This window comes from Lampetra planeri, chromosome 38 (assembly GCF_965212315.1).
Source record: "Lampetra planeri chromosome 38, kcLamPlan1.2.h2, whole genome shotgun sequence".
Lineage (NCBI taxonomy): Eukaryota > Metazoa > Chordata > Hyperoartia > Petromyzontiformes > Petromyzontidae > Lampetra > Lampetra planeri.
The window spans coordinates 5296482-5309249 of record NC_136144.1 but is presented as its reverse complement, the minus strand read 5'-3'; the positions used below and the strand labels follow the sequence as shown (position 1 = coordinate 5309249).

The 12768-nt window shown below is 48.5% G+C and overlaps 1 protein-coding gene across 2 annotated transcripts in view; it reads right to left on the bottom strand.

The window, feature by feature from the left end:
• LOC144731237 (nuclear receptor subfamily 2 group C member 2-like) overlaps positions 1–12768 on the bottom strand; it is an 87277-nt gene that overhangs the window by 20645 nt on the left and 53864 nt on the right. For both annotated transcript variants that reach the window (XM_078612254.1, XM_078612255.1), the window contains exon 3: positions 5509–5697. In XM_078612254.1, the coding sequence (XP_078468380.1) occupies positions 5509–5697 (189 nt within the window). The remainder of the gene's footprint in view (positions 1–5508; positions 5698–12768) is intronic.

Genomic DNA, 12768 nt, shown 5'->3' with positions numbered 1-12768 from the left:
CCCCTTATTGATATTACTTCCTCACAAATTGTACTAAGAGCGCCTTCCTTGTTGAAGAGGCACGCCATAGTTTTCTGCCTGTCCTTTTTCTTCCCCAAGGATAGAAGGGGGATCATCCGGAATCCGGGTCGAGGTATTGCTTGACCATAGAACGCACAAATGCTCCCTTGAGACACTCCTTCTTCTCCACGTACTCCTGTAGGAGGGCCGGGCTGTCTCCCTCAATGGGCCACCCCTCCAGGTCAAAGACCGGAGCCTCCATGTCAGTCACGTCGCTGTTTTTACGGCACGTGCTGCCCCAGGTGTATGTCTGGCGGAACTTTTTTTTGGGATTGCACCACTGGGCCGGGCTGTCAAACAAGTCCTTCTGCTATCGCCATTGCTCCCAGAACTCACTGAAGGGCTTGGTGAATGTGTTGTCCTCCAGCAGGGCATTGTTGAAGTGCAAGTAGGCTGCACCGCAGCTTGAGGCCCAGTAGGATCATGCTGTGATCCATTAGTCGTGCAGCCTTGGTGCCAGAAGTGAGGACGCTTGACATGAGACTTCTGGAGACGTGAAAGCGGTCAATCCTGGACTGGGGTGACAGAATGATGGCCCCGTGTCCGAGTGAACGTGAAACAATGCTGCCCGGGGTGGTGGAGCCACCACACATCCACCAGACCCAGAGGGTCCAGAAGGTCGCGTAACTCCTCCAAGAGCCCAGCCTTCCCTGTGCGGTCCAGGGCATCCAGCGTGCAGTTGCAGTCACCTCCCATGACCACCACACTCATCGCCCGGCACGCCACTGAGATGGTTCCGCAGAAGCTACAGAAACCTGGGTCTCTCGCTGTCGGTGGTTGGAGCGTACACAATTCACGAGGTGAATGGTGGTCTTGCTGATCTGCATCGTGACGTCAAGAGCCCTCCCCTTGACCACTTCCACCAAGTTTGGTGAGAACACATTTGCTACTCCTGAGGGGGTGCTGCTGAAGTGGCTGAAAAAGGAGTTCCCTCTCCACTCCCTCCTCATTCCCTCCTAAAGTGTCCCTCACCCTTCAAGAGATGGCACCTGATGGTGGCCTTGGTGTGTAGTAAATTGTGGGGCACAATTCTGACGTTGCCCAGCGACGTCACGCGTTCCTGGATGTCCTTTTCCAGGATGTATAGTGGCGCGCTGGAGAGGATCACCCGCGCCGCAGGTGAGGACAGTGCCTCCAGAGCGACGTACTGGTCACCCACCATCAACCCCTGGCCCATGGCTGCAAAGGCCACTCTCTCCGACTCAAAAAGGAACATGGCCTTGCCGTTCATTTTGGAGGACAACTGGATCGCAGTCGCCGGGACCACGGACGCGAGGGCTTTGACATAGGCGCCGGGAGATTTAATTGAACTGGCGATCTCTGGATTGCAAGCGCAGTGTTTGTTCACCATTACACCGTGGCAACATCCCATTACCGTGTGCACTAAAGACCGTGCGACACACCGCTTCTCCCGTTGAGAATGGGCACGCGGCACTGACCGCAAAGCAAGACCCACCTGCGCTCCTACAAACACCCCCCATGGGAAATGGTACAATCCGTCTCGAGCGTAAACGTGATCATGCCTGTGGAGCATGCCATTGCTCACAGAAGGGATGGAGGGTTCTTGTACTATAAAAGTCACAGCGTTAACTATTAGCTACTGTGGATCTGCAGATATAATTCATGGCATTAATTTCCAGAGGAAGTTTTTGTCCTTTGGCCCACATTTAAAAAGAGCGTTTACGGAATAAAAGCCAGAGAGTGGACTTGCGGAGGTTTCTTCTCTCTCCCCAAAATATCATCTGTCCCTAACCCCACACAAAAACCTTGCTCAGCCAGAATATCTGTGTGATATCTAATCAAATAAGTCACCATTTAATAAAACGTTACATTTAAATTAATAAGTTATTTTCGTCAGTTCTATCCAGATTGTGCCGTTGTCTTCACGAGCAGAAGAATCCATTCGGATCTTCTGCAGCGTTGCATGACTCTCCGTGTCAGCTTGACGATCCAAATGTTCCCAACAACAACAAACAAAATACCCGCTAATTGAGCAATTAGCAGATTGATACGTAGCAACCATTCCCCTCTACTTTGAAAGCAGTCATGGAATCCAGCATGGCTTTCCCGAGTAAACAAGAATTTGTAATAATAAAAAGAGAACATCCCACAGAAGCGAAATCACAGAGCTCCCTCTGAGATCCATTCAAGTGATCCATTTGTATTGATGCACTGTGTGTCGTTGTCTTGATGTGGTCTGAGACTGTTCTTGCTGTAGTTTTGTTGCCTTGGCCAAGCTTGGGCATTGCTGTACTCATGCAATTAGAACGTATATACTTAATCAATTTCACGCATTTATTTTCAGTCATTTGCTTTGCTTTCCTATACTCTGCACTCTTATCGCGTTCTTTTTTGCATCGTTTGTTGTTGCAAACTTCCTGACCCCGTGCCCCTACTAGACATCTGTTAAAAAGAGCTTCATAGCTCATCGGATTTCTCAAGGATGATTACAATTTTCTGATTCTGTAGGGGAGAACAGCACTTTTCACAAGCACTGACACACAGAGTAATCAGGCTCAGATCCTATTGAAGGCGGCACAACCCATTGGGATAAACAGCTTAAATTTACAAAGGACCACCCAGTCACGGCTCATCACATGGAAGTCAAATTGATACATTTAATTGTTAAGATGTGGCATTCAGCCAAATTAGATTCAAAAGCAAATTTAATGTGATGGCTTGTTTTAATGGGCAGTAATTGGTGACCCAGGATGAGACCATCAACTTGTTTTACTTAAGAATCCAGTTTAATCATCTCTGAGTCCACACAAATTTATGGGTCTCTATGCAAGTTTTTGAGTCTCTATACAGGTCTTTGAGTCTCTATGCAAGTTTATGGGTCTCTATGCAAGTCTTTGAGTCTCTATGCAAGTCTTTGGGTCTCTAAGCAAGTTTATGGGTCTCTATGCAAGTCTTTGAGTCTCTATGCAAGTCTTTGAGTCTCTATGCAGGTCTTTGAGTCTCTATGCAAGTTTATGGGTCTCTATGCAAATCTCTGAGTCTCTATGCAAGTCTTTGGGTCTCTAAGAAAGGCATCGTTGTCCGGGCTGGGGCCATCAACTCACTACAATTGTGAACCCAGTTTAACCCCAACTCAGTCTACGTCAGTCTATGGGTTTCTACACAAGTCATTGGTGACCGGCCTCAGGCCATCAACTCGCTACACTTGAGAACCCATGTTTTAATCACAGGCTCTGCAGCTCAAACCAGATTTCAAACCCAGGTTCTCGACAACGCCGGCTCAGCGCTTCTCACCTGAGCCACACGGTTAGCACTTTCATTTATTTTTTAAACGCTTCAAACAGCCCGTGCGATGGAAATATTTTTGGGAAAGCAGGCACGTAGCGTTGGGTGACCAACACCAGTTTTGCCATCCCAACCTGATCCGGCCAAGGCCTCTCGTTGCCGGCTAAACGAGGCGTTGGGTGCATCAATCGATCCTCGCGCTCGGGTCGATGCTCAATCCTCTGCAGTCGATACGGCCCTGTGATCAATAACGCATAATTGGGCCAAGGCTTTCAATTCCTCGTGTGTGCGTGTGTATGTGTGCGTGCGCATGTGCGTGCATGTGTGTGTGCGTACGCGTGTGAGTGGTGTGCTTGTGTGCGTGCGTGTATGTGTGCATGTGCACGTGCATGTGTGTGCGTGCGGGTGCGCGTGTTGGCGTGTGTGCAGTGTGCAAATCAGCCCACTGCACCCAGCCACAATGAATGCTCCAATATGGAAGCAACACAATTCAATAGCGTGCAAATTTTATGCGGCATCAAAATGCGACCGCATCCCGAAAACCTGCACAGGAACAGTGGGCATATTTATTTATTTTAAAAATAGGCAGTCATAGATCTCTATGGGAGTCTATGGGTCTCTGTGTGAGTATATGGGTCAAGATAAAAGTCTATGGGTCCCTATGTGAGTCTATGAGTCTCTGTGAGTATATGGGTCAATATAAGAGTCTATGGGTCCCGATGTGAGGCTATGGGTCAATTTAAGAGTCTATGGGTCCATATGTGAGCCTATGGGTCTCTGTTTGAGTATATGGGTCAACATAAGAGTATATGGGTCCATACGTGAGTCGATGAGTCTCTGTGAGTATATGGGTCAACATAATAATCTATGTCTCCCTATGTGAGTCTATGGGTCCCTATGCGAGTCTATGGGTCTCTATGCGAGTCTATGGGTCGCTATGTGATCTTGATTCTGATGCGTAGATATTTGGAGTTTGCATGTTCTCGCCGTGGTCACGTAGATTCTTCTCCGGGTGCTCCGGTTTTTCCCTCCACATTTAGAAACATGCATGTAAGAGTATTTGGCTGCAATAAATTTCCACGTGATAAGCCACTTCGTTGAGCTATAATTTATGGTCGGTTGCTTCTGAAAAAGAGCTGTATAGCTCAGTGGGCCTTACCTCGTAAAAATAAACACAGTTTAGTTTACTAAACAGAGACCCCTCTACTTACGAACATTGGACTTTCATAGATAGGAACAAATCTGTTTTATGTCAAGTTGCCTATTCAGACCTAGAGTCGCAAGTTCAACCACCGCGCATTAGATGACGGTGGTGGCATCTACATATGCAGAACGTGAAGAACCAGTGGCATCTACATGCACAGGAGATTATACAACTTTTTAAGCCCTTCCCCGCATTTAGTGTACATGCCGTACAACGTGTTTGGAATCGACGGGAGTAAAGTTGGACTTACGAACAAATCGACTTACGAACAGACCTCTCGTTCGTAAGCAGAGGAGTCCCTGTATCCACCACGGTTAATAAACTCGTGCGATTAATCCTGGGCGGGGCGGCCTCCGCGAGAAGCAAGGGGGGCACCCGCGCCACCGCCGTGGGCAGCACGTCACCCTGCTGACGACGAATTTGGCTAAACTGGACCTCGATACCAGCACGCAAAATGTCCTACTCTAGCGAACGACGTGAAGGGATCCTTTAGCATCCGGTGTGAAGCAGACGGCGCGTTGTGGTATTGCTACGGTCATCACACCCGTGCGGCAATATAATGGGGGCGGCCGCCGGATTCGAACCGTGACCCTCTGCAACGAGCGGCGAGCGCACTACCGCCAGGCCGCTTCGCCACATTCGTAAGAAATTCGAGTCGGCGAGTTCTGCAGCCAGAGAGACCACGTACACTACTTCTTGGGTTGCTAAACGTGCAGTGCACAATGGAAAAGTAGGCAAAATAAAACCCCACCGGAGGGGACTACCTGGAACTCCCTCTCGTGGACTCCATCGATCGGCAGACTGTTCCTCCAGCAGTGGCCTAAGCAAGTGCAGGGTTGCCTTGTATGTATGCATGTATGCTGAACTACTTTCACACCGTACATAGCCAACCGCACTAATCGGAGGTTGTGGAACTTCCCGACGGGACTCTTTGACGGAGTCGGCTCCGCAAGCGCTTGTGTGGAAGCGAGCGAGCGAGCTGCCTCTCTCTCTCTCACCTGAAGGTGCTGCGCTGCGCCACCGTCACCGGTGGCCAGGATCACGGGAATGCGCCCGACCACGGGCTGCCCGCCGGCGCCGCCCGCTGACCCTCCGACCCCGGCGCTGGCCAGCAGGAACTGCTTGGCGGCGAGGTCGGCGCCCACGGCCGACAACAGCTTCACGTCCGTCTGCGGCGGGTCGAGCAGCTGGGTGGCACAGCGCGCCGAGCGAAAAGAAAAGAGGGAAACCGAGGGGGGGACAAATCACGCGTACGCATTGGACGTGGCGGCATGCACACCGGTTTGACGCGCCGTAGACTTTCGCGAGAAATATTATTCATAATCAAGTTTTTTTTGTTGGGTGAGATCGAGTGAGTATAAATGCGTCGTTCAACCACCACCGCCCGACGCAGCCAATTAGTGAACAAAACTCGCAAATTAGTTACTACGTCAGCGTACCAGTGTGTTGCAGAGTATACCCACGACATTTACAATTTGAGTCGGACATTTCGTTGATTACAACCAGCTCCATCAGGCCATTTACCAGAATTGTGAAGAAGTCTTCCGAGTTTCCGGATACCGTGCAGGAGGAATTTTTATTGGGAGAGGGGAACGTCAGTGTCACGTAGCGGTGACCCAAATAGGCCAATATACACAACGTGTAACAAAGGTCGTCAGGAGAAGTGTGAATGTGTGAGATCTCTCTGCATTTTGGTCAAAGTAACCTTAGCGGTGTTTTTTGGGGCTCGGGAGTGGAAGCCCTTAGGGAAGTCATTCTAAACTACTCGAACTAAACGGTTCATTTACCCAGGAAAGGCTCGCCGAGTCTCAACACTTATTTTATCAGGGTGGTCCTACACTGGGCTGTTCGGCCAATCTCATTCATGAATAATGTATCGATCCACTGCCGGATGTTGGCGTCTCCCTGCCGCGTCGGTCGTGGGGGGTCGTTGAACCGTGCTTCACCAGGCCGGTCAGTTGCGGGCTGGCCGGAGGGGTGGGGGGGGCAGCACCCAGGATGGGTTCGTGTATCGCGAGCTACCGATGTTGGCCGTGACCGGGAACTGAACTCTCCGTGTCCCGGGTTAGTAACAGCAGCGAGTTTAAATACCGTGGCACCGCTCCACTCCCGCATTAATTTATTACGAGGTATTTCATGATGCATGAGATACGTGGTAAATATTGTATAATAGTCATTTTTAGGCTTTTTTTACTGCTACGTTATTTAAAATGGAAAAAACGTTAAATATTTTATTTTAAAAAAATCCACACCACCACAGATAAACTTGCAAACTCCAAATATACAACAGGCTTCAGGCCCTCCTGTATACAAGGCGAGGTATCGAACACTTCGCCACCGTAACGCCCGTGTGCTTGTATTTGAATGATCGCTGCGAGGATTCCATCTCCGTGGGGGGTGAGGGGTGGCGGTCCCAATATGCGTGCACCTGCAACCACTGCCTGCGCAGTTCTAGAATTTATTTGATTTAAGGTCACAAAGAGAGGCACTCCAATCGTAACACGACAGTGCCGTCGAAGATACACTTCAGCATCGGCGCAATGGCATCACTAACGTACTATGACGGTGAGCTTGGCCGTAACTTTAAAGTCTCTTTTAATCACGTTAATGAAGCGAGAACGGTTGATCGGGGCGGCGACAGGCTGAGCTGCAGCGCGTTCACCGCTTGCTGCGTAGGTTTGTGATTCAAACCCCGTGACCGCCCTGGTTCAGACCCTGCCACCGCCCTGGTTAATACTACAAGTGTATTTACACTACAAGTATATAAACCATGAGTACTCCACGCCGTCGCCTTCACAGCGGACGTTAACAATCACGTGATGCTGTTCAATGAAGAGTCAGCCATGCGTGTGCTGCATCACGGTCCAAATTTTCCAAATTTATCACATTGCTCGCAATTTAATGAAGGGTTGATCACGCGTAACAATCATAGACCCCCCCCTCCCACCGCGCCCCATCGAAAAACTAAGGCAAACTATACCCAGCGTGTGAACCATTGCGTCTTCGCGACAAGCCTTGCGCTCGAATAAACGGCGCAAACGGCAAACGTACTCGCAAACCGATGCGTTTTGTCCTCGGGAGGGCATTTCACGGGCGACGACGATGTTACGTTCTTGAGCCGCGCAACGAGATGACATCGGGGTGACGTCGAGCGTCATGGCGTTACGGGGAGGCGAACGAGTGACGTCATCTCCTTGGCCCCACAAAAGTTTTGTTCTTTCAGCGCTGGTTTTAGTCGCCAAGTTTTTGGGCAACCCTTTCATGAATCTGAGTTTTTTTTATCGGGTAAGTCCCTACAAGTAACGCAACTTTGTACTAAATCTTCGGCCATATACTGGGTCATATTTCTAAATGTTATCCTCACCCTCCCATTGCAGACATACACACAAACGGGACAGAGTTTATGCATTGTGTTCAGTTTGTTATCCTTCCCCCACACCTCCGATTAGTAAGGATGGCTATCTACGATGTGAAATGACGTTCAACATACGCACGTACATCTCTTCAAATTTCGGAAGCTAAGCGGGGTTGAGCCAGGATAGTGCTTGGAAGGGCAATCACCAAGCTTGTTGGAGGGGTGTGCGGTGCTACATTGTGGGCTTATGCAGCGAGTACCGACCACACTTAACTCTTGTGGGACAGTCATTTCCACATTTTATTACTGCTGCACGCTCGCCGTGGCATTTCGGTGAAAGAAAAAGCCGTCACTGTTCAAAGAGCCCCAGTGGAGCCTTACATCACTTTGTTGGGGGAAAATGCTGTTAGCGAGCATCTGCTAAGATCAGCGCGGCACGTGAATGGATGGTGTGGTTATTACCACGCCGGGCTCACCTTTGTCTCCCCAGCGCTAATATACCGTGCTCGTCCCGGCCCCGATTAGCTCGGTTGGCTACGTACGGTGCGAAAGAAGTTCAGCGTGCATATTTATTCACCGTACCAGACACTCATCATATGAAGCTATGGGCAAGGCCTGGCTAGACCAGGTTCAGACACCACTTTTCAGCCACGGATGTGATTTAAACTCAGTTTTACAGGGTTCGTAGTGCAGTGCACGGACCACTGCATTAGCATTCCACGTAAAGTAATGACATAAACACAAACACACCGGGCATGTTAAGAATGCACCACCATCTCGTGATGGAAAATTCAATTAACGACTCAGGGTCGCAATTTGATTCATGGATTGAGGATTATTCTCGTTTTGTTTGTACAGTCTTGTGTGCGCAATTTCATCTCTGCCATCTTCGCCCACCTGTAATGTCTTGCTTGGGCCGTCTTGTCTCATTCTGTCTGCGCCGATGCATCCGTACCGACACATTTGTACCGCATACCTTGTCCGCAATGTCTTACTATTGTGTGGCTCGTCTGTTCTGTCTGCCTTGTTTGCGGTACCCCATTTGTTCCATCTCAATCGTTGTCACCATTTGCATAAACACAACATTTGCATATATCTTATTACAATTTATGTTAGTTTAACACGTAGGTTTTCGCAATCACTATCATCCATAATAGAGGTTTTGTTGGGTTAGATCGCGTAAATATATAAATGTGTCTTTAAAACCCGCCACCACCCGACACAGCCAACTAGTAAGGGTTGTCACGTAAACAGAACGTGGCCAATTCGTCACTAGTATAGCACGCCGGTGTGTTGGAGAGCCAAGCCACAACATTTATAATCTGAGTACGACGTTTCGCCAGTAATTACAACTAGCTTCATCAGGCAAAATCTGGCTGTCGCCTAAATGTTGTGGCTTGGCTCTCCAACACACCGGTGTGCTGTACTCGTGACGAATTGGCCACGTTCTGTTTACGTGACAACCCTTACTAGTTGGCTGTGTCGGGTGGTGGCGGGTTTTAACGACACATTTATATATTTACGTGATCTAACCCAAAAACCTCTATTATGGACAATATATGTTATTTGCAAGCACAACCATTTTCTTCTACCAATGCTGGATGAGCGTCTCCCCGTCACGCCATGCGGGTGGTTGGGGTTATTTGGTTATACTTCACCACGCTGGTCAGTGGCAGTTGCTAAGGTTGGGCAAACGTGGTTCTGTGGGATCGTAGAATCACAGTACAATAATAGAGTTTGCTGCACTGCCCTCTGTTGCATACTCTTTGGTTCTTTCGGTAAAGTCACGTAGGTGAAAATAAAAATAAACTAAATTAAATCACGACGTTTCGGAGGCAACACAAGCTTCCGTCATCAGGTGGGACAACCACAGCACTACAGTAAATTGTTTTTTTTTGCTGTGGTTGTCCCACCTGATGACGGAAGCTTGTGTTGCCTCCGAAACGTCGCGATTGAATTTAGTTTATTTTCATTTTCATCTACGTGACTTTACCGAAAGAACCAAAGAGTATGGATCCTTGCAGTCACGAAAACTTCAAATCTAGAATCAACTGCCCTCTGTTGGCCACCACGGTGCACAGCTTTGCGGCTGCCTATGACAGCTTGGCATGCACGGCGGTCATCCATTCAAGCACTATTGAGGCTCAACTCTGCCTAGCTTCAGATGCTCCGTTGAGTGCATTCCAGGTGATTTGGAGATTTGCTCACTGTCCCGCGGTCTCTAGGCTACACACTTGGGGGGTGGTGACGGCTCCTTTGCAACTGCGCCACCTAAACTCTGTAACTCCCTGCCCTTCAAGGTCAAGGGGACTTCCGAGCCATTACACATCTTCAAATCTCGACTAAAAACGCATCTGTTTAAAATGGATTTCTCTCCCTGTTTTGTTATTTTCAAAAGTCTTTCTCACTTCTTCTTTGCTTGGTCAATGTTTAACTATTTTCTGCCTTTCCGTGCATAGCACCCTGAGAGTCATTGTTTAAGGGCGTTTGATCAACTTAAATTATTGTTGAAATGTGTCTTACACACACAATCACTATATTAGAAAAGCATTTAAACACGAGTTCACACCTGAAATCTTACAAGTGTTAGACGCTGCCAACACAGTCATCATGATCATTATCCACAATAGAGGTTTTTTTGGGTTAGATGGGAGAGTAAAACCCCAACATTTACAATCTGAGTAAATGTTGTGGGTTGTTTTGTTCACGTGACAAACCTTACCAATTGGCTGTCGGGTGGCGGTAGTGGCAGGTTTAACGACACATTGATATTTACGCGATCTAACACAGAAAAAAATATCTCTATCATGGTTAATATTATGATAATAGTTTTTTTACCCTTCTATCTGGCAACAAAACTGACACTTTTTTTACAAGGAGTCATGTTTACATGGACCACAATACCTGCAGTCATAATGCAAACAAAAAACATAACTCTGATAATGCAAACAAAAAACATAACTCTGATAATGTTTTTTGTTTGCATTATGACTGCAGGTATTGTGGTCTATGTAAACATGACTCCTTGTAAAAAAAGGTGTCAGTTTTGTTGCCAGATAGAAGGGTAAAAAACCAATTATCATATTTTTACTGGCAAATGAGGTTCCAATGATGGTTAATATTAGTCGGGAAATCTTCCTGCGTGTTAAATGATAATTATCATCGTCAGCTGCTGCTGCCGCCACTGTGATGTGATGGTCCATGCACCACTGGGCTTGCAATAGGGAGCTGAACCGGATCGATTCAAACTCCCAGCAAGGCAGTTCAAACAATGGGGAAAGTCTTAAAACTCACCCCCTTCCACCGGCTCAGTGCACCCAGCAGCGTCAGAGGGATCCCAACAGGGTCAGCTGATCGGGCAGGTTGCGCGTGGTGGGCTAAAGTCTGGGTAAGCAACCCTCTTCTCGTAAGACGCCTGGCCAGTGTGGAAGATTAGGCCTAAAATACCCTCTTAGAGGGGCTCCCCAGAAGCTCCCAAACTAAACTATTTTTTTATTTTGCCAGGTAAGGCCCACGAAGCTGTGTAATTCACTTTTAGAAGCGACCTCGCCACAATTGACAGCTCAACTGAGTGGTTTATCATCACGATGTAGCACATTTATAGCAGGCAAACACTCTGAGCGCACGTCGATTCTAAATGTGGAGAGAAAAACCGGAGGACCCGGAGAAAAATCCACGCGCCCACGAGGAGAACAAGCAAATAATGAGGTGCCGGGGTGAGGGTCGAACCCACGACCTCCTGCATACCCGGCGAGGTAGTTAACATCTTGCCACTCCGGCGCCTAAAATGGTGTGGGCAAGCAGCGGCAGAGCTGTACCTCTCACTTTAACATCACCACCATCACCACCATCACCACCATCATCACCACCATCATCTTCTTCTTTATCGTTGTCCCCGCCCAGGCCGTTGGCAGCAGCGATGGTGTCACTGACAGACTGATGGCGCTTTGATTCCCGAGCCGGCGTGGAGCGACGTGAAATGGGATTACCGAGGCGTGACTGGGGTAAGTGCGCAGACGGCAGCTGCATGCGTTTGCGCAAGTGGTGGTGGTGGTGGCAATGGTTGGGGGGCGGAGAGGTGCCGGGGGGGGGTAGGGAGACACAAAAACGCGCGTGCGATCACGGTCTTCGCTTGACCCTTATTGATCGGCTCGCGTTGGCTAAGGCGCAACGCCCCCACAGGCAGACACATGCTCGATAATAATAACACACGGGTACACGCCGCTAAATCAAACGTGACGGGGTTTGTTTTTTATTCTTTGTCCCTTTTTTTTGTTACGCTTTCTAAATAATTGTGGAAAGCGTCAGTGCGTTAGTCCGGTCCCGTACGTCCATAAGTCCCCGCTTTCGTCTGTCTGCCTTGATGAAATTGGGTGCAAACCGTGTGAAATGGGGCACCACGGTGTCGAGATGTTAACTGCCTCGTCTGGTATACAGGAGGTTGTGGGTTGGATCCCGACCCTGACGATGCCTGGACATTTGGAATTTGCGTGTTCTCCCCGTAGTCGCGTGGATTTTTATCCGGGTCCTCCGGTTTTTCCCTCCACATTTAGAATCAACATCAAGCGTTTCAGAGTATTCGGCTGCAATAAATTTCCAATAGCTTTCTCTTCATGGGCAGCAGCAGCGGCGATCCATGGCAGCGTTAACTCTCCGAAACTCATCAGTTCGTTGTTATCCAACACTGTTCAACGAATCCTTCAAGCGTTAATGCATTCGCTCTGTCTGTCAATCTGTCTGTCTGTACCACGGGGCGGGAGCCATAATAACTCTCGTAATGATGATGATGACCCGATAAAAATTGGATTATTATTCCATAGCTGCGTTGTTATTAGGGACTACTTAGCACGTAAAATTCTGGCGCAAATTGGTGAAAGCTTTGTCCAAAATTAATGGTTATATA